The following is a 21,705-nucleotide window of genomic DNA, read 5'->3' on the forward strand; positions in this document are numbered from 1 at the left end:
TGTGTTAATCTTGCCCATTTTTTGAATAATAAAATGCCTAATTCTTGTCAAATTTGGGATCACAGAGATTATCAATATATTTTTTATCGTAAATATTTCACTATAATAATGTCGACATAAATTATACTAATGTTTTTATAAATGCGTTTAAAAATTAATAAACGTAAAAAATCTTAACACCACTGCACATGCATGTACTTCATATGACTATACTCTAAAACAGTAGAGCGAGAGGTTTAAAAGAATACTATTTTATGTAATAAAAATACTTTATGCAGTCATCAAATGTTTGAAATAAATATAAAGGATAATAAGGCTTCAAAATTATATAAATAAATTATCTACAACGTTTAAGGAATGTCCAGGATCAAGCTTTGAAAATACAATAAAAGCTCCATTTTGGCCTATGCTGAGCACGTCCGACCTTAAGCTAGTGATCGGCAAACTCATTATTCAACAGAGCCAAATATCAGCAGTACAAGATTGAGATTTCTTTTGAGAGACAAATTAAATTTAATTTAACTTAAACTATATCTATAGGTAGGTACACTGTACATTAACTTAATAAACTATAATTAAAGTTTAAGTCTCAATTAAACTATAGCTACACTGAATAAAACTTGATATCGTACTTGGTAATGATTTATTGATAAAAAATAAATTGTAAGTAAGGTATATATCAAATTAAATCATGAAAATGACTGAAAAACACATAATAAGACCTTGCATTTCATTGGAAAGTTTGGGTAAGTTAGGTTTGTATATTGTTGTTTTTAATTTTAGGCACGATTCTAGATTTTCATCAATAAGACGACTTCTCAATTTACTCTTGATAAGGTTCATGTTTGAAAAAGATTGTTCGAATGAATATGTAGAACCGAAAAGGGAAAGAACAGCAAATTATAGTTTTTCAACCGATCATATTATGAAACAGAGCCGCATTCAAGGGGCCAAAAATTTAAGCCAATTACGGAAATAAAACTAGGAATAGTTAATATAAAATTTCAATGTAATCCTATATTCAATATTATCAATATCCCTTTCAAAATTTCAATATAATTTCAACTGAATGTATACGGTTTTTACATTCAGTTTTTTGGACATATTGTCAGGCGCGGACCGGACAACCTGGAGAGACTGGTAGTTTTGGGTAGCCTCCAGGGAAGGCGAAGCAGAGGAAGAGCGTCTGCGCGATGGAGCGACCAAGTGAAAGAGCTGACTGGGGGCACCGTCCATTCTGCCCTGAGAGAAGCGGAAGATCGAGAAGGATGGAAAGTCTTGGTCGCTCAAAGGATGGCGAAATTTAAATGTGGTCACGATCCTCAGCCATGAGTGCACGACCAAGAAGAGATATTGTGATCGAACAAAATATATCCCGCGATCGATCGACGCGTTGACAAAAAAACAAATGAATGACCATACCTACCACGTACATTAAAATACTCATTTTCGTAAAAAAAATATATAAAAAAACACGTGACCTTTTATTTCTGATGTACAGAATTGTCATTATGATAAAATGAATAGGTATACCTAAGTGTCGGAATGACTTGGTATCTGTTATTAATAACATCAACATAATGACATATAATATAATAAGGCAGTGGTTTCCAAAATATTCATGAGTGCGTTGCACCGGTTGAGAGCCGCTGTTATAAGGCATTGGCATTGTTGTGTAAAACTATTTACGAACGACGAGTATAAATAAACACTATTTTAATGAGATTAGAAATATAATAAATCATAATATATCGGTTAGTAGTTAAGTTAGTGTTCACACTAAGCAACGTTTACTGAATACCATTGTATTATTTGAGGATTAAAGTAGTACAAGTAAAAAATATGTAAACAGATTAGAGCAGTTTTCATGTCACTAATTTACGTGTAAAACATGATTCATGCAACTGCTTTGTATGAAAAATAAAACCAATCTATTCCCAACATTGGAGTAGGTATAATCCGTGTACCAGCGTCTTTATTACAGTATACCCACCGCGAGTGTGATATATAGCTGCGAGGTTATTTAATTGTTATTACTTTGGTTACTCCAGAATCTAGGCAACATATCAGATAATCTGGACATGATATATTTCACTCGCGGTGGGTACATTACAATAAAGGTATGTAAAAGAGCATTATAGTTATGATAGCAATGTGTCTAATATGATTGTTTTGATCTGACTTAACATAAACATTAAGAAATATACATATTTTTTCTTAGAAAAATAATAGTGGATAATTTGAGAAAAAAACCTCATTTACAGAATGTTGATAACAATTATAAAGCATTTACAATCACCTATTTAAATTTGAGGTCAATCTACAACACTTGTTTTCTTTTAATCTTCAGTTACTCAATAATGATGTATTTTTTTTAATGTTTAACACATAATATAAAGTCAATCATCAGAAAGAATAGTGGAACAGTAGAGAAGTAATAGTGGATCAACATTCAACAATACGTTGCTTAGTGTGTTATATACTATAATATTATTATCGCTACCTGAAAGCAACAGTGAAATAAAGTGAACAAAAAAAATCGATTTTGAGATAAGTATGCCAAGTGATTGTTAAAAGTTATACCTACATACCGAATTGAAAAATGTAATATTTCATTTAAAAGAAAAATGCCAATGTTGCATTTATTAAAAAATGTTACTTCAAATCAATAGTGTGATAACTGAAATAACCCACTGTTAATAATGTTATACAACAAATCTTATCATTATCATCTATACATCTATTATAAACGGCATTTTGTATGAAACAAAGATTAATGTAAAATTATTTCAAAATTAATATTTTTTGATTTATTTCACTGTTGCATTCAGTTAGAAATATTTAAAAAAATGTAAGATATTAGAAATTACCCGAACCACTGTAAGAATCATAGGAGCCCGATATACCTGGCAATCCTGGCATACCTGGCATACCTGGCAATCCTGGCATACCTGCCATACCTAAAGATTAATAATAATATCAGTAAATGATGTTGCAGAAAAAATACGACACCCGACGGGCTTGAACCTTTATCTGCTGAATTTGCACAAGTACTAGTAGTTGTTACATGAAATGCTTATCGTTTTAATTCCCGTAAGTATGACTGACAATGAGTTAGTGTGCACTATTTTTTTGATCGCCTCAGTATATTACCTCCTTCTTAAGCCCGTTTCAGACGGGACACCGGTGTCGCGCTCGATATAATATAGAAGGCCTTTGTATTCGAATAAAGGGGCCTTTGTATTATGTTTATGAACGCCCCAGAGCTAATGAGTCAACGCGTATCCGGTACACTTTTCAGTCAGCCGATACATTCTCAAGCCGGCGATACACTTGTTTTTATTACCGTAGCCAGTTTTATGTACTAATTTATAACGCGAAATTATGCGTTGACTCATTAACTATGGGACGTTCATAAACATAATACAAAGGCCCCTTTATTCGAAGACAAAGGTCTCCTATATTATATCGAGCGCGACACCGGTGTCCCGTCTGAAACGGGCCTTAAAGTCATCTTCGCCACTGGTCACTACATCTATTTTTTGTCTAAAACAATTTTATGACTAGTTTCTTCACATATACGTTTTATGATGGACACATCTCAAATAATATCAATTAAAATGCCCAAAACTTATTTATGGTGTAATTATGGTGAACTAACCCATGCTATATGACGCCGCCGGACTGCTTTTCGTTGACAAAGACGACATGTAATATCCTGTGGGTTGGTACGAAATGGGACCAGACGAACCTATTGGTATACAATATAAACTTAATAAAATAAATAATGACTAGTAAGTCTAACATTGACAACTCGTATCTGCAATTCAATATTTTATAAAGTTACAATTGATAGAGTTAAAATGTTATACAAAAACTAATAAATATAATTAAATAAAAACAAATAATTACAAGATAAAAAGAACTTTTCATATACAACGTTTTTAAATTTTCTGTTGAATTATTATGCTCAATATGCTCAAACGTGTACTTGATATGAAGTAAATAAAAAAACAAACAAACAAGCAAATATAGAATACTGAAATGTCATTTTGATTTCCATAGTAACGTACGTATATATTAATAATTTAGTTGCTAGGACCACCCCCTTAGCAACCAATAATAGTAGATTGGATTACGGATTTCTTCCGAAATAACTTTTCATACAAAACAGAATTAATTGCAAATGAATTCAATTCTGCTTAAAGATGGCTAAAAGTATTAAAAAATGCATTGGCATCGTGTTCTGATATATTCTAAAAGTTTCAAATGTCTAGTTAGTCGGGAAGTTAGTTAAAAATCTATTGAAAGATTTGTACTGGACAAACAACCACCGGACAAATACGAGCTAATAAAAACGTTGTAATAAAATACGCTTATTGCAAAAATACTTTAGTTTATTTTATTACCTATCGAAAATATTGAATGTCAAATACGAGGTGTCAATGTTAGAGCATTGATAAACTGAACGTTTTTTTAAATATTCTATTTGGCAACACATTTCGTCTGACATAGGATCGACCGTCCGTATGGCAAACCCTTATGATGAAAGGAATATGGGGGGGAGGCATTGTAGTAAATGTGACCTCACAAAACAAACAAGATATATCCTCATCGTATGAGAGGTTTTTGTCATGGAAGCAACGATAAGTATTTAAGTACGTGTAAATATGATATGGAATGAAAATAAATGAGTTTTAATATCAGTTATTCTTTTTAAAGATTACATAAATAAAGTTAATTATAATTACATTGGCCTCATTCAAAAAATCGATAAAATGCCCACTAAAATGGACAATATAATATTATGTAAAAACAAGTGCGATCATCGCATAAGCGAAAACACCACTGCGACCATCGCATAAGTAAAATCTCACCATTACATGAGTTGTAAATTACACCCGATCCTCTTTTTGCACGGCTTTTATTTGCACGGTTAACAAAAAAGTACCGATTACTTTTTATTATCTTTTATTTACACTGTTTTTTTTTTTGCTTTAACACGGTTTAAAAAACTAAAAAGAATACAAATACGTATGTATGTACATATTTATCAAAAAATTGCGTTGCAATGGACCGCACGTCACTGGTGCATACCTGTGTTGTCACCGCATGCCGCCCAGACATACATACGTACATACATGGCGCCACTAATCAGTCACTTCGGGTTCGATACGAGAGACGCGCCACGTGCTTCGGCGTTAGCGTCATTAAATATTATCAGCGATGAGTGATTTTTCGCCAGCGAAAAACAGCGGAATACGGGCACGTTTGTTGTCAAGTAGCGATTGCTGAATGAATATATTTATCTCTGCTAAATTTAATTTTAATCGTACTGAGCTTATCTCATATTCTCAAAAACCCTATTTGTGCATTAACACAATCACTGCTGACCTGTTAATTAATATTTAATTACCACATTTAAATATCATGTTAATTATATCCAATGGCCCGGTAATCCAAACGCGCCAGTCGCGTAGTTAGTACTAAATGAGTTAACCCATCGCTATTATGTTTGATACATAATAAGTCAATGAATCAATACCGAACAGAATACGGTAATTTACGGTTGAAAAATAGTAGTTGATCAACAATATGTTGCTTTGTGTGTACTGTACCTACTTAAGAAAATTAATTAAAAAGTATATTAAAATAATGTAGGATGGTATAACTAACCCATTCCAATGGAACCACCATAGTAGCCTGACATTGGTGGACCTAAAGATTAATAACATAAAAAATATTAGAATTTTATACTTATTAAATGTTCTATAAAAGATATACTTAGTAACTAAAAAAATCATCAGAAGATAAATTTAATTAAAGAAGTATAGTAATAATTGTGTATATCTAGTGTAGGGACTCCAGGCCTGGTATCCACACCCCCAGAGGGGTGCGAGATGGTATTTTAGGGCATGTGACTAAGAGGAAAAGTTTGTAATAATTGTACACGTATTATCCTTATACAATACATGAATCAAACAATTCGGAAACAGTTTGGGAATTTTTCGATCTCCGCCTGCGCAGAAGAGCGATAGTGGCGACCCTGCCGGCAAAAAGTCGAACTACACCGCGCAGAGACTCATTTTGAGGTTAACCGATTTTTACGACCTATCAAACAGTACTATAAAATGAAAAAATCGCGTCTCGCTTACTCTTGAAGAATGAGATTAGAGAGACAGTCAGGAATTTTAGGTGTAAACAGTTATTGTTGCGATAGTTTAAAATACACACTATTGCTGCAAGTAAATCCATGGACGTGTACAGGAGATATAATGACAAATAACCGTTAAAGCAACTTGTTCAGTGATAATCACACCAGCACACGGTGAAATTGTTTTTAAATAGAATGCCTACACATTTTCATTAGGTATGTAAAATATATTTTTTTTTATAAATTTATATAGTAAACATAGCAAAGAAAATATTTTACCCTCTCCGTTTAATTAAGTTAATATTTTCAAAGAAACAGCATGTTCTATTCCTATTGCTCCAACACCTCAAATACATAATTATTAGTAATTTTAATTTTAATTAAAAAAAAAAGATTTAAATGAAGGGATTATGATTGTTGTCCATGTGACGGCAACACATCTCAAACTGTGTGACATGTCATCAACGACTACCCTATACTAGAAAGGGAGCGATGGACTCTCAGGACTCGCTGTAGGCAGCATAATCATGAAATTGACCTCCAAAAGCCTCACGAAGTACTAAGCAATAGAACAACACAAAAACACTACACAAAATATTTAATCATGGCCTCAAAGAAAATTAAAGATATGAATGGAGGAACCTAATTAGCCCCACATCAATGCAACTAACCCACCCAATCACCTTGGACGAAAAAGCAAGAGCATGGTTATTAATAAAAAAAAATTAGTAAATTTAATTTAACTAACCGCTGCTAAAAGAGGGCACCTGATAGGTATGCATTGGCGAAGACAAGACGTTTCCACCAGACGGATACGAAGGGGGACCAGCGAATCCTATATAGAACATAATATTAACAGATAATTTACTAGAAAGAAATATAAGTTAGGTTAGGTTAGGTATATAAGAAATGGAAAATATTCGGTTAGTCATAATAACATTTTTTTTAGAGATCTTTATATGATTTATTTATTTGGAGATGGCCGCACGGCTTAAGCATCGGTCTATAGCGTCGTGGGTCCCAGGTTCGAATCCTGGGTCTGGCAAGTACACAATATATTGTTTTTAAATTTGTGTATGAGTCAGAGTATGGACCTAATAGGTTGAGCAAGTGGCTGACATCCATTTCTCGTAAAAACAAAATATGTCAATACAGACCTCCATTCTGTGGAGGCCCATTTGATCCTATTAGGATCGGACATGGTAGAAGAAGATTTATTTAAAAAGACACATTGAGCACATAACAAATTATTAATTCAAGACGTTCACAATATGACATTTAGAATAAAAAGTACAAATGAATCAACTAGAGAAAAAACGAGATACAGAAAAAAAACAGAGCAAAAAATAATTGCATAGAAAAAAAATAAATGAAAAAACTACAATAATTAAAAAAATACAAATTAAACAATAAAATAGAAATTTAAAACAGAATACATAATGCATCGCTAAAAATGTCCATATCTTTAGGGAGTGCATTGACCAGCCGCACAGCCCTCGCTCTTGGTGCCTGGTGTGGAGACAGCTTTCACCCAGCACGCATGTAATTGACGGGTGCATAAAAATTCAAAATTTCTAGAATATCGGGATTGGAAACTATATCACGTGAGAGCAGGGAAAATGATTTAATTTATGATAACATTTTCCCGATATATGGGTCGTCCATATATGACTTCACGCCACAAGAAAGGAGGTATAATATAATGTGACATCACAAAACCAACTGTAACCAACATAAACAAAATCGTGAGCCTAATACTACAAGGTTCTAAGTGTTCGTCCTTGAAAAACAAACCCAACAAAGACGTAGTATTCTAAGCTGCCTCATTGTTACTTTTGTTTCTCCAAGGAAAAACACTTAGAACCTTGTAGTTCTCCACGCGCAAAATTTAAACTCATTTTTTTGTAACATTGCCTGAAACCGTATGCGGCTTAGAACCGTGTGACAAAATATATGAATTTTATTCATGGAAATATATTTTCACCAAGATTGTGAGTGTGAGTGTATGGTATAAACGGATACGATCAGATTCCTATATGTGAAAATATATTTCATTGAACAGAATTAATATTAAGTTTAGTATGCCACACGGTTCCAGTCTTCCGGTTTCAGTCTATGGATGGCCTCTAAACCTTTTCGTGTAGAAACCGATCGTTTTCAACGAAATCCTTTAAAGATTGGAATATTAGTGACGAAATTTAGACAGGGGGATTAAAAGGTTTTATAAAATATTAGTATGGTGACAAAATACAGAACATTGTGTGACGCAATTATTTATGAACGATCCCATGAGAACTCTGGCATTATTATTAGCATGTAAAAAATTGAGAACCATCATTTCGACTGCTTAGTCTGCAAACCAGCCAACTGCAATTTTGACCAAAAATGAGATTTTGGTGGTATTTTGTTATAAATATATTAATATTATATTATCATGTTTTCTATGCTCACATAAATTTTTAAACTCCTAAACCAATAAATACATACTATATCGTTCTTCACACAAAACACCCAACTGCAGGTGCCAAATTTCCAATATCATAAATGGAACAACTCCGTTCTTTAAATATAAAAGGTAAGCTAAAATAGTGTATTAATTCATAGTGCAGATTATTTGTAAAAAATGTGTATTTTTGGATTTGTTAAATTCCGCTCGATACCTAGTTAAGTTATTATTAAGTCTTTTCTGCTTCCTGAACAATTTGCCCAAATGGAGTTAGCCGGTTTGCAGATTAAACAGGCAATTTGCCTGTTATCCCAAGGTGTACAACTAATCTGCTATTGGTGATGCCAATTGGAAGAGAAAATTCAACCAAATTACTATCGATATTTTCCAGTTACCTACATGATAATTTAAGTTTTAAAAAAATAATCTAGTGGATTGTTGAATGCTGATATGCTGAAATTACATTGGCAGATTGCGTCTGGCCCGAGCAAATTAGAACCAATCCTATCTCAGCCACGATTCAAGAAGATTCAAGCGAAGATTGCCGAGAACTTACGAAAATTTCCGAAGCTGCAGCCCGCTTGCGAGGTTAGTTTTGACAGTTGAATTTTAAAGTAAAATTGCGAGAGAAAACTGTGCAGTGTAGCCACCTATCTAACGAAGAAATAGTTTTCGGTCAACGTATATTTTTAGTAATAGTAGCACTATGTTTATTTTAAACCAATCAAAAGCAAGGACCAACGCAATCGAATCGTTGCATGTAATTGCTTATAGTCTAAAGACGTCATTCACGACTAGAGTTGGGTTTCGGGAATTTCCCGACGAGAATTCTCGAGATTTTCGATCCCGAATCTCGAGAATTGAAATTTTTAAAATTTCGGGAAATCCCGGATCTCGAGAATCATTTCTCTGGATTCGGGATTTCTTTATTATCAAATATTAATTGGAAAACGATTTTCTATACGAAAAAAGTGGACAGAAAACACAAAACGTTTAAAGACCGATCGAGGCATTTAACACAATAAGCCAACGTTGACTCAAAATGAGCGCAATTTTTGCAACATCGGGGAATTCTCAGGGAGTGTCTCAAAAGCGTACGCGATTGTCAGACGCAGCGATTGTTTTTCTACTTCTATTTTGTTTGTCTTCTTACGAGTACATAAATAAAAAAAATCATATTTTTTTGAAATTTGTCTGTTTTTACACTGATTTTATGATTTTTACAAGTTTTTTTTTTAATTTCCCGATATCTCGAGAATTACCGAGATTTCTTTTCTGGAAATCCCGAATCTCGAGAATTCAAAATTTCATCGTTTCGGGAAATCCCGAATCTCGTGATTGGGATTTTCTCGGGAAATACCTAACTCTAGTCACGACCAGGCTTGAACAAAAACGAACCATAAGTGCGAGTGATTATGCATTCGGCACGCTCTATGCGTTAGAGTAAGATAGACTTTCTACGGCTGAATTTAAAAAAAAAATTGAAAACGTCGCCGGAAAAAAAATGATTTATAAACTACGAGCACGTGTTGCTGAAATTTATTGTTTTTGTGTTAAATATAAAGTTAGTGGTAATTATTTTCAGTCATTTTAATAGAACAGATGGTTAACTATGCCATGTTTAAATTTGGTAGTCGTACTGAGAAGAAACACGATGGTATAACGTTTCATAGTTAAGTTAAAAATAACAAAATCGTTGTTCAACTGTGCGTTGTACGCTGGAAACACAGTTTCGTTTTGCCGAAAAATAGGCCGTCTCTATATATCGTAATATCATTACTCTGAGGTCACGACGATCGGCGTGGATCATTGGATCCGGTTGGATTTGCGAGTCCGCCAATGTAATTAAGCCTTTAGTTTGGAAATAATTATCATGTATGATGTATTATAATGAATGAAAATCCGTTAGTAATTTATTAGTTAGTGCAAAATTGACAAGTAGTTAATTTATGGTAATTAGTTAAATACTATAATAATTGAACTAACCAAAATTTGGTGGTGGTGGTTGTTGTGGGGGAAGTACCATTGCTGACATACGATGATACGAGGAAATTGGTCGAGTAGGTGCTGTGTGATAAATATAATATGGACACAAGTGTTATACAATATATTAGACAAAACTACGTTGTACTAAAGGAATAGTTTTGGAACCCACCAAAAAAAAAAATCGACACACAAGTTACCTACTTTGCCTATTGGATATTAAAAACAATTTATTTTATTTCTAAATATTAAAATATAAACGTATCGATTCTTACGTTTGGCAAATTCACATGCTGTATGCCAATCAGTGGAGAAGGGTGGAGGTAGGCTGTTAATATCCAATATAACATAGTGTATATTAAACTTTGTCAGTCATATGTATTTGTTTTTATTGAACTAAGACTAAGTTGGCTAATTAAAAAAATCAATTAAATCCTGCATAAACCAAACCATAATAATTTTGGTATGCTTTGGGCGATACAATAAAATTGTGCACCATTCATACTTATTTGTTTTCGTTGAATTAAGAATACATGTTACTCATGTTGTAGGTAAGTTTTTTAAAATTTATTAAGCCCTGCTTATACCAAACAACAATCGATAAAAATATTCTTATATCTACAAAATATCTAAAACTATTGATGGTTTAATGGCAAAATTTTAGATATTTTATAGATAGACGAGTATTTTTTGATTATTATCTATTATGGCTTGGTTTTCTCAGGGTTTAATTGAAATTTAAAAACTAACCAACACCTGTAAATCGTAGTCTTAGTTCAATGAAAACAAATACGTATAACAGACAAAGTTTAGTGAGCACTATTTATATCGGATCTTAACAGCCTACCTCCACCCATCGCAACTGATGTCAATATGTGTTTATAGTTATTAATATGCAATATAACATGTAACACGAAATTACCAATAGTGCATTTATTATAAAATACCAATGACGATGAAATTATTTTAATAACGTTTTCCGCCGGCTAGACGACAGCGACTTGCCTGCGCGGTGTAGTTATTTTACAGCTTTACGGTTTGCGCGAGCTTCAGTTTTCCCGTCCATACACACGGGCTTCCCGATATAAAGCGTCTAGCCGGCGCTTTATGTCAAATTTATAACCAATTTTACTGTTTAATACCAAATTAACAAAAGGTAAATGCGAATCGATTCACCCACCGGCCGGACTAGAAGTATAGCGTTTTCAACATTGCTAAGTGGTGGATATAGGTATATATCTATATATATAGGGTTATCAAATTAGTACCTACTATATATTTTTAAAACATCATAGCAGCCATTTTTTCTAATTCCCACCAAAATTAACATAATATACTGTGTTCAGTATTGTTTGGAAATTTATCGTGAAAAGATACACATTATATACAGCGTATATAAATTGTCAAAAATTGTATCTTCTCTATCTATCTAATTGTATCTATAGTCTAAGATTACAAGAGTATTTTTAATCTATTCGAGCTACGTTTCGGCATTACGGGAAATGTATGGTCAAAATAATCGACCTACAGAGCTTACTATTCATAATTTAATCAGAAAATTCGAGTCAAATGGTATTTTTTCTGATGTTAAGAGTCCAATCCGTCGAAATGTAAACGTACTGCTGCAAATATAGATGTTGTGAATCAAAGTATGGAAGAAAATCCGGAACAATCAAACACACGTGGTTATTGAGAACTTGAAATTTCTTATGGTCTTTATAAATATTTGCATTTGAAGGCGTATAAAATACCGTATTCGGAAATTTGTACGTAAACGATTCACCGCAGGACACTTGTTCGTGCGCCGCAGTACGTGAAACATGAGTTCGTGTAACATTTAATCAAATGACGAGTTCTTCGTTGAACATTTCACCGTTGAGTATATTTGTACGTATGCTATAACATGTGGCAAATTTAATGCGATGTCTTTACTAGGTTAGGTTAGGGTTTATCTAATTGGAACAGTACTATTTGCAATCTATCGCCGCATTTTGTAAGATACGTACAAATGTATTACACGGTGCAATGTTCAACGAAGAACTCGTCATTTGATAAAATGTTATACGAACTTATTTTTCACGTACTGCGGAGCACGAATAAGTGTCCCACGATGAACTGCATACGTACCTTGCATGTAACCATAAAATACAGTTAAAACGAGAACTTAAGCCGAAATACCATTTAGTGCGTCGAAATTTTTCTGATTGGGCTTTAGAGCAACTTAAAACAGATCCATTATTTCATGAAATAATCATCTTCAACCATGAAGCTTATTTTCGGTTAATTGGCTTAGTACATAAACAAAATTGTCACATTTGGAGTAATGAAAACCTACATGCTTCACATCCACAAAAATTAAAAGTTTGGTGTGGTTTATGGTCTGGAGGTATAATTGGACGTATTTTTTTTATTAACGAAAATGACAATGCGGTTACTGTCAATGAATAATGCTACAGAAACATGATTACTGATTTTTTCTGGAATGAATAAGATCATTTTGATCTGGACGATAGGTATATGGTTCCAACGAGATGGTGCAACATACAGCTCGTGACACAAAGTAACTTATTGAGAGAAAAGTTCAGTGAATATATTATTCGACTGTGTTTAGGAAAAAGGGCGTAACCCTCGATTTTTCTAAAAGTGTTTTTATTATATATTAACAATTTATACAATTAAATACACGTTCTGTAAAAAGGTAGTAAGCCACAAATGCCGATTTATTATCTAAATTCAGGTTTTAATTGAGCTTTAATTGTGTTTTAATTTAAGGAAAAAAGCATTTACCCTCAATTTTAATGATATTGAACCAAAATCATTCAAAAAACGTTTTCTCCTGTAAAATTTGATCTGTGTGGGTTACGCCCTTTTTCCTAAACAAGGTTGAATTATCTCTTATTTGATAACCCTATCTATACCAATGGGTAATGCGTTGCCAAGATACAATTCCCACGTTAAAACACCTTATATTATGAGTTGATTACGGCTCGATGGGTTAGTACAGAGGTCGGCAAACTACGGCTCTTTGGGCATTGGCGTGCGGCTCTTTGGTAAATTCCCAATTTCCAATTTTTACAAAAACTTTTCAAAATTCACAATTTTAATTTTTTCTCATTGATTTATACACTTATTATATTATATAATGACATTATCGCGAGCCTAATTTTTCCTCCGTGACGGTTGATACAAAAATTATGGAAAAAAGACTTGGAGAGAGAAAAATGCAATTTAATTTCACAACACAAGTGGAGTGTTCTAAAAGATTTACATAAGGTAAATACTACGGTTTTTAATACATGGAATAATGTTCCGAACTCATATTCGAGTCTACATAATAATATCTATGTGAACAATCATTTTCAAACATGAACAATTATAGCATTTAGAGAAGCCAAATAACCGATGAGAATTCGGAGTCGCGCCTGATATTAAAAACTACACGTTACATACAGAACCTCCAAAGAAATGCAAGGAATGTCATTGTTCACATTAATTTTAAGGAATCCGTGGAAATTGTATGTAATTCATATTCTGTAAAAATTATATTTATAATTTCATCAATAAAAACATTTATTTACGTTATTTTTTTTCGGGAAATCTTTTTCACTTAATAAATAAACAATTATAAAATGTAACTAATTCATTTAAATAAACCATATTTATAAAAATATACGTATGGCTCTCGAATTTTTTTTAACCGTTGTACCACTCATATTTGGCTCCTTTGGTCCAAGAGTTTGCCGACCCCTGGGTTAGTACATAATTATGTTTTTATTGAACGTACAGTGTTTACTGAAATTGAGTTTTTATACAAAATACACATGTTATACCTAAGAATATACTATTATCTCATTCAAATACCTCACGATTATTACATAAAACGTGTTTGTCCGATACATATAACTTGCTCTACGATACGTCGATACGTGTTTCGCTCGCATGGTCAGTTTTTTTATCAAGAATGACAAGAACTACAATTGATCTTATATTATAATTTGTTATGTTGTAATAATATAAGTGTTTAATCAACTAGTTATCCCTTTCGCATGTTACATAGTTCCCTTTCTACCCCCACCACACAACATTCGCAATACTTATAGCATTACATAAACAAAAATTCATTCATCGAATTTCTTGAAAAAAAAACATTATAATTAGGTATGTTCACTTCGCCTTTGATTTTCATTAGATTCGAATCTTTTAAACGCACAGAACTGGACATTGGTTCAACATCTCTGCACTGACCAATAATTTAAATAAACAGGGAACTCAGAAATAATGGGAACTGAAATACCTAAAAGCTAAGGAGAAGCAGGCAACCGATCTCAAGGAAGGAAGAATACGGGATACATTTAAACACGTGTCAAGAATACGTCATACGTCGAATACTCACAACTGCCCCCGTTTTATTTTATTGAAGTTCATTTAATATTGGTGTATTATACACACTATAATGCACGTATATAATGCGTGGTTTATTTTCGTAGGACACTAACACATTCAAAACCCTGCGTCAAAATTTACAGTATTGTAATACAGCCTATCGGAATTATATTTATTATCTGTGCTGTGGAAATAAAAATTAGTTTTGAATTATGACAGAAACAATACGGCTACAGTACAAAAAATAATAACATGCAATTGATAATATTCACTAATAATGCATCTAAAAATTTCCGAAAGTTCAAATACGTCTACATAAATTACGTGATTTTTTTTTTCTGGGAGATGGATCGAGGAAATACTTATAATGTATTATAATACAGTAAAACAAATACTCTACTTAGTAGTTCTCAATCTTTCATTAAGCATCACGATCTTTTTTAGGTTGTTTGACCTATAATTTGATTAAATTTAAATTCAACTGTCGTGTGACGAAAACGTTCAGTTCAATTTTATAACGAAAGATGTAAATACGTTTTAGATATAAATATAAATTATATTATAAAGCGTAATTAAACAGGTGAGGAGTCAACCAATTCAAGTGCACCAGTGACCAAGTTTAATAAATCGACTTCAAAGTAATTAAAACATATATGTGGTTAGTAAAAACTGCATGACTGATTAGTGATTACAATATTCCAGTGACGAAGGGTGACTTTTTGAAAGAGGTAGGCTGTGGGAGTAACCATGTTTGTCAGATATATTTACGGGAAATAAGAAGATAGCCCAATATTACTGATGAATAGGTACGCTAAATCGATGAAAATTCAAAAGCTTAATTGGTTTATTATAATTAGTTTATAAAAAAGTTTGAATTACTTATGTATTTTCCTAAACATTTATAAACGTAACATACGCTCAAAATAAATTACCTATCATCTTTGAAAATATCCGTTGATGTGTATTTATTATGTTCCATAACAATTTATAATTTAACCTGTAAAACTAGACATTTTAAAATACTTATATATTTAAAACACAGACTTAGGTAGGTAGAATATCAGATATATAAATTGTCTAGTGAGTGAACTAATAGATAAATAAAAATCACGAGAAAAAATATTTTATATTTTTAACAATAATCAATACATTATATAAGTGATTCAATCCCATAGAAATTATTTTTTAAATTATCTTCTTATTAATTATTTTGAATAAATGTGCTCTAGCGATGTAAGCGCTAACGAAACAACTTGTAGATTTGTATACGGGACGCCAGACATTTTGAAATTATGAGAAAATAACTTCACATTGAAAAACCCGACGATTCACGCCAAAATAATCGTATACATGTGAAGCGAAACGCGGTGTGTTTCATTTTTTTAAACTTTCAAGAGATGCCATCGATGGTGCTTATTGAAATATGGGAAAAGATCGTAAAATTATGACAATTATATGATAGATGTCTTTGGGCGTATTGAATGTATTATTATTTGTGATTATATAAGTACGTCAATAAGAAAGTAGGCTTTAAATAATCGTTTAGTATGGAGTCTTCGCCACTGCAATATTATGTAAATGAGCTCCTCATCTCAAATGATTCATCACTTCATTACAATTGCGTGAATTTATGTTGGTAAGTTCTAAGTATTTAATACTCAATGGTGCAAACTATGAAAATAGTTGTGTCTTATAGAAATTCAGTACCACTTTGGTTTGATGCCTCGGGTGAGTCTTGGGTGTCCATGTCATACGAGAGACGGAAATCAACGATATCGTCGGAAGAATCTGCGCAAAACAATGCAGTTTTATTTATTTATCCGTATGACTGCAGCGTGTTGTTGACAAAAGAAACAGACAGACAACGGTGACAACACTGTGACCCACAAAAATACACCAGTCAATATCAGTGGCACACCCAGGGGGGGGGGGGAGGTGGCAAGAGGCCCTGGCACCCCCCAAACATGAAAATTATCAGAATGATTTTAGACATCGAAAATTAAAGGCAATAAACTATACTTTGGGCTTAGACAAATAAAAACACGACAAAAAACAATTTGTACTTCTCCAGCACAATTTCTTGAAAAATTTCTTAGATTTTAATTTCTAACACAAAAATTTCGAAACACGGCCCGGCGTGTCGGGTTGACCAGATAAGTGAGATAAACACACATCATAAATTAGCTTTAATAGTAAAAAAGTCGCCTGCGGCGCTATTATACTTCATGGCCATGAACATTTTAAATTATACGATATAATTTTTAATTATTATGTGTCGATACTCAACAGCTCCATTATTAAAGTAGATGTATTAAAAATCGCCAATACTTCACTGTATAAGTACCCTTAATTTGAACTAAAACACAATTTGAAAGTTTTAATCTTAGCGGTAGGTAGGGGGCCCGCCAAATATCTTAGCCTGAGGGCCCGTTTCAGGATGTGGGGGCCATGGTGTAGGTACACCGAGTGCAATAGACAAAAGACCGATAAACGAGAAATTAGGCTGTGTTAATGTGTTAAGTAGGTTTGTTTATAAGTTAACTGCAATAATACTTTTTTGTGTCCATTTTCAATTGGGCTCTCCTTGGGCTCCCCCCAATATTAAATCCTGAGTGCGCCACTGGTCAATCTTGATGCTATTGTTTACCATACTATCATTGTCAGGTTGTTTACTTTTTACACTAGAGTATTTCTGTTTACACTGCAAAAACAGCGAAATTTAGCAATCTTCGGTCCCGTAATTTACTGAAATTATTATCGTGAACCTATAATACTACCAAATAAAACGATGCCTACATAATATTATAACATAATTGAGGTTCTGAGGATTAAATGAGTTCAAATGATTTAGAAATAAAATTATGAGTTAGGAACAGTTTTCAAATCACATTATTCTTCTTATTCTAAGAAGCCATAAATGAGGTTTAATGACAGTAGTGTAGATAATACGAGGGTGGGTCAATAATTCCTTAGAAAAAAGCATTAAAACAGGTTTTATTTTTGTATTTTTTTTTTATTTCTCAACATAATTTCCTTGGAGCTCAATACACTTGGTTAGACGTTTCTCATTTTTTTTTAAACCGTCAGAAAAATAAGTTTTCGGAAGGTCCTCAAAATAAGCATTTGTCCGATCGATGACTTCTTCATTTGAAAAAAAACGTTGTCCACTTAGCCATTTTTTTAAGTTTGGGAAAAGGAAAAAGTCACTGGGGGCTAAATCTGGCGAATACGGTGGGTGGTCGACCAATTCGAACTTCAATTCTTCAATTTTAGCCATTGATCGTAAACATGTGTGAACACGGGCATTGTCCTGATGAAAGAGGATTTTTTTCCTGTTTAAATAAGGCCGTTTTTCTTCAATTTTGTTTTTTAGCTGGTCCAATAAAGATGCATAATAATCCCCTGTTATTGTTTTTCCTTTTTCCAAATAGTCAACGAAAATAATTTCACGTGCATCCCAAAATACAGTAGCCATAACCTTACCAGCTGATTTTACGGTTTTCGCCTTCTTTGGACATGGTTTGCCTTCGCAATCCACTGCTTTGACTGTTCTTTCGTCTCGGGAGTATAGTGGTGTATCCATGTTTCATCTACAGTCACAAAGCGACGAAAAAATTCATCCGGATTGCGTTGAATGAGCGACAACAGGGCTTTAGAGGCCACCACCCTATTGCGTTTATTGTCGACTGTGAGCAAACGCGGCACCCATCTTGCAGAAATATTTTTCATGCCCAATTTGTCATGTAAAATAGAAATGACGCTACCTTTTGAGATCCCTGTAACCTCAATTATCTCACTCAACTTTAATCTTCGGTCACTTAACACCATATCGTGGATTTTATTGATCATTTCTGGTGTAGTCACCTCTACAGGACGTCCTGAGCGTGGTTCATCCTTTGTTGATCTACGACCACGTTTAAATTCATTTAACCAGTTATAAATAGTTGCAAGTGAAGGAGCAGATATGCCGTGAACTAAATCCAACTCATTTTTTATTTCCTTTGCTGTTAACCCTTTTATATTAAAATGTTTAATAACAACTCTAAACTCAATTTTCTCCATTTTCCATTTTTCCATTTTCCACAAGCAAATTTTTTTTTTAAATGTACGAGAAACACACAACAACCCGACCAATCTGATTGAAACTTCGCAGCATACTGAATCGGTAGTGCCGCTGCATGAAAACAAACCGCTTGCAGTACTAGTCGCGCCACCTGTCGGCTTTTCTAAGGACTTATTGACCCACCCTCGTAATATGTGTAATAAAAAGGATTTCAAGTTATACACATTTATATTTTTATAAAAATCGATGTTTTTTAAAATAAATATGAAAAATATTAAAATTATGATTTACTCAAAAATCTTTACGTTGAAAAATTTTAAACTAACAAAATTTTAATAATAAATATTACCATAAAATATAATGTACTTAATAATAAGATGCGGTCCTGTGACAAATTCACATTTTTTTACAATTGTAAGTTTATCTTTGACTAAAATAAAAAACATATTTTTTTAATGTTTTCAGACAGATATTTATTAATTAATATAGTTGAAATTGTAAATTATCAAAAGTATGTCTCAAATTGCAAGCTTCGTATTTTTCCGATAGGTGCCTCTGGTAGGTAGAAGCATCCCCCATAAGCCACGCGCCATTCGTGGGTGTTTTCATAACAACGTAGCTATTTGATTTGAATGTTTTGGTCTAACTTTTACCTTTTCAAATACTAGATCATTTCAGAACCATACCTCATTCACAGAGTGTTGGAAGCCGTTATGCGGAGTTAATTATAATAGCACATTTAGCTTTGTAGTTAGTTTACTTAACATAGGGTTATCTATGCACTTGGATCCAGTTAATCCGGAGGACCTCAATGATAATTGTCTAAGCAAATCATTTACATAGTGATCTCATTTTGAAACTTACAAATTAATGATTTACGATTGAATGTGTAATTGATCTTAATATTATTATGATTTAAAAAAAATACCAATGATTTAAAGCCACTGGTGTACAGAATCAACGAAAACTGTATATTGTGCATTAACCTCTTTTTATCGGTGTGAATGAGATGACTTTGTATGACTCTTCGAGAGCTATTCTCTATTCACTCAGTGCTTGCAGTAAAATAATATCGAAATATTAAGGGCGGACATACTCGGCGTAGGTCAAAATGGAGCTTTTATTGCATTTTCAAAGCATGATCCTAGACATTCCTTAAACGTTGTAGATAATCTATTTATATAATTTTGAAGCCTTATTATCCTTCATATTTATTTTAAACATTTGATGACTGCATAAAGTATTTTTATTACATAAAATAGTATTCTTTTAAACCTTTCGCTCTAATGTTTCAGAATATTGTAATATTTCAGTACATGAATGTGTAGTGGTGTTAAGATTTTTTAGATTTATTAATTTTTAAACGCATTTACAAAACCATTAGTCTAATTTATGTCGACATTATTATAGTGATATATTTACGAAAAAAAATTATATTGATAATCTCTGTGATCCCAAATTTGACAAGAATTAGGCATTTTATTATTCAAAAAATGGGCAAGATTAATACATTTGAAGATAATTCTAAAGATACTAATTATAAGCTATAAAAAAAATTAAATTATATAAATAGATTATCTACAACGTTTAAGGAATATCCAGGATCATGCTTTGAAAATGCAATAAAATCTCCATTTTGACCTACGCTGAGCATGTCCCCCGTTAAATCTATGGTTTGAGACAATCATACTTAATTTGAAAATCGAAAACGAAGTGGACATACTATGTATTATTGTGTATTTCAATTCGATAATAACATGTCAAAGTGTATCCATTTTTGACTTTTTACAGTATAAAGGTGTTTTTTGTTATTTAAAACAATTTCAGTAAAAAGCTGTACTTACATTCGAGAACATTATCGAATGTTGACTAACCCATGTACATAATATAATGTATTAAAAATATAATTGATTATTTCTGTGATTATATAATCGTATATTACAGAGGCTAGTGAAAAACGTCTTTCTTAGAGCAATACATAAAAAAAACAATAAAAGATAACAAAAAGATGCCTTTTTAAAAAGGTATGACATAACATAATTATTATCTAGTAGTTAAAAAATAGAATTTATGTTTTACGTATTTACAACAGAGTACATAAACAATGTAGGAATGGGACAACTGGGCGCTAGGCCAATTGGGCGCCGCACTGTCGAATGACATAAATATACGTTCGTTACGATTTTATACATAAATTATACGAGGAATTTTAATCAGTTTCTAACTACTACTTAGTAGTTTTAATTAATTTTGCTCTTAACATAATGTTTTTTTTTATTGCGGATTGAGAAATATCATGCCTGAGGCTTTATAAAAAAATAATTACAAGATAAAAAGAACTTTTAACATACAAGATTTTTAAATTTTCTGTTGAATCATATAAACTTGACTTGACTAGCTTAAACGATCAAAAAAATTTGTACTTGATAGAAATACTGAATATTGAAATGTCATTTCATATTGATTTCCATAGTAAAACACATATATATTATTTAATAATTTAGTTGCTAGAACCCCCTAGCAAACAATAATGGTATCGAAATAACTTTTCATACAAAACCGAATTAACTGAAAATGAATTCAATTATACTTAAAGATGGCTAAAAGTATTAAAAAAATGCATTGGCATCGTGTTCTGATATATTATAAAAGTTTCAAATGTCTAGCTAGTCGGGA

At 32.5% G+C, this 21,705-nt stretch overlaps 1 protein-coding gene across 50 annotated transcripts in view; it reads right to left on the bottom strand.

Annotated features, from left to right (window-relative positions):
* The window catches only part of LOC147068874 (inter-alpha-trypsin inhibitor heavy chain H4-like), a 100,036-nt gene that overhangs the window by 19,066 nt on the left and 59,265 nt on the right, over positions 1-21,705 (bottom strand). For 5 of the 50 annotated variants that reach the window (XM_085951435.1, XM_085951421.1, XM_085951416.1 and 2 more), the window contains 3 exons: positions 6,903-6,989; positions 5,677-5,718; positions 2,871-2,960 (listed from right to left, as the gene is read on the bottom strand). The exons of 24 other annotated variants lie outside the window; for them this stretch is intronic. In XM_085951435.1, coding sequence (XP_085807561.1) covers positions 2,871-2,960; positions 5,677-5,718; positions 6,903-6,989 — 219 coding nt within the window. Of the gene's footprint in view, positions 1-2,870; positions 2,961-3,661; positions 3,752-5,676; positions 5,719-6,902; positions 6,990-10,586; positions 10,668-16,673; positions 16,755-21,705 lie in introns of all 50 variants that reach the window. 21 more of the 50 variants (XM_085951419.1, XM_085951411.1, XM_085951409.1 and 18 more) reach the window with 9 other exon arrangements.

This window comes from Rhyacophila brunnea, unplaced genomic scaffold, assembly GCF_057557595.1.
Source record: "Rhyacophila brunnea isolate RB1 unplaced genomic scaffold, BYU_Rbru_1.0 scaffold_24, whole genome shotgun sequence".
In the NCBI taxonomy this organism is placed as follows: Eukaryota; Metazoa; Arthropoda; class Insecta; order Trichoptera; family Rhyacophilidae; genus Rhyacophila; species Rhyacophila brunnea.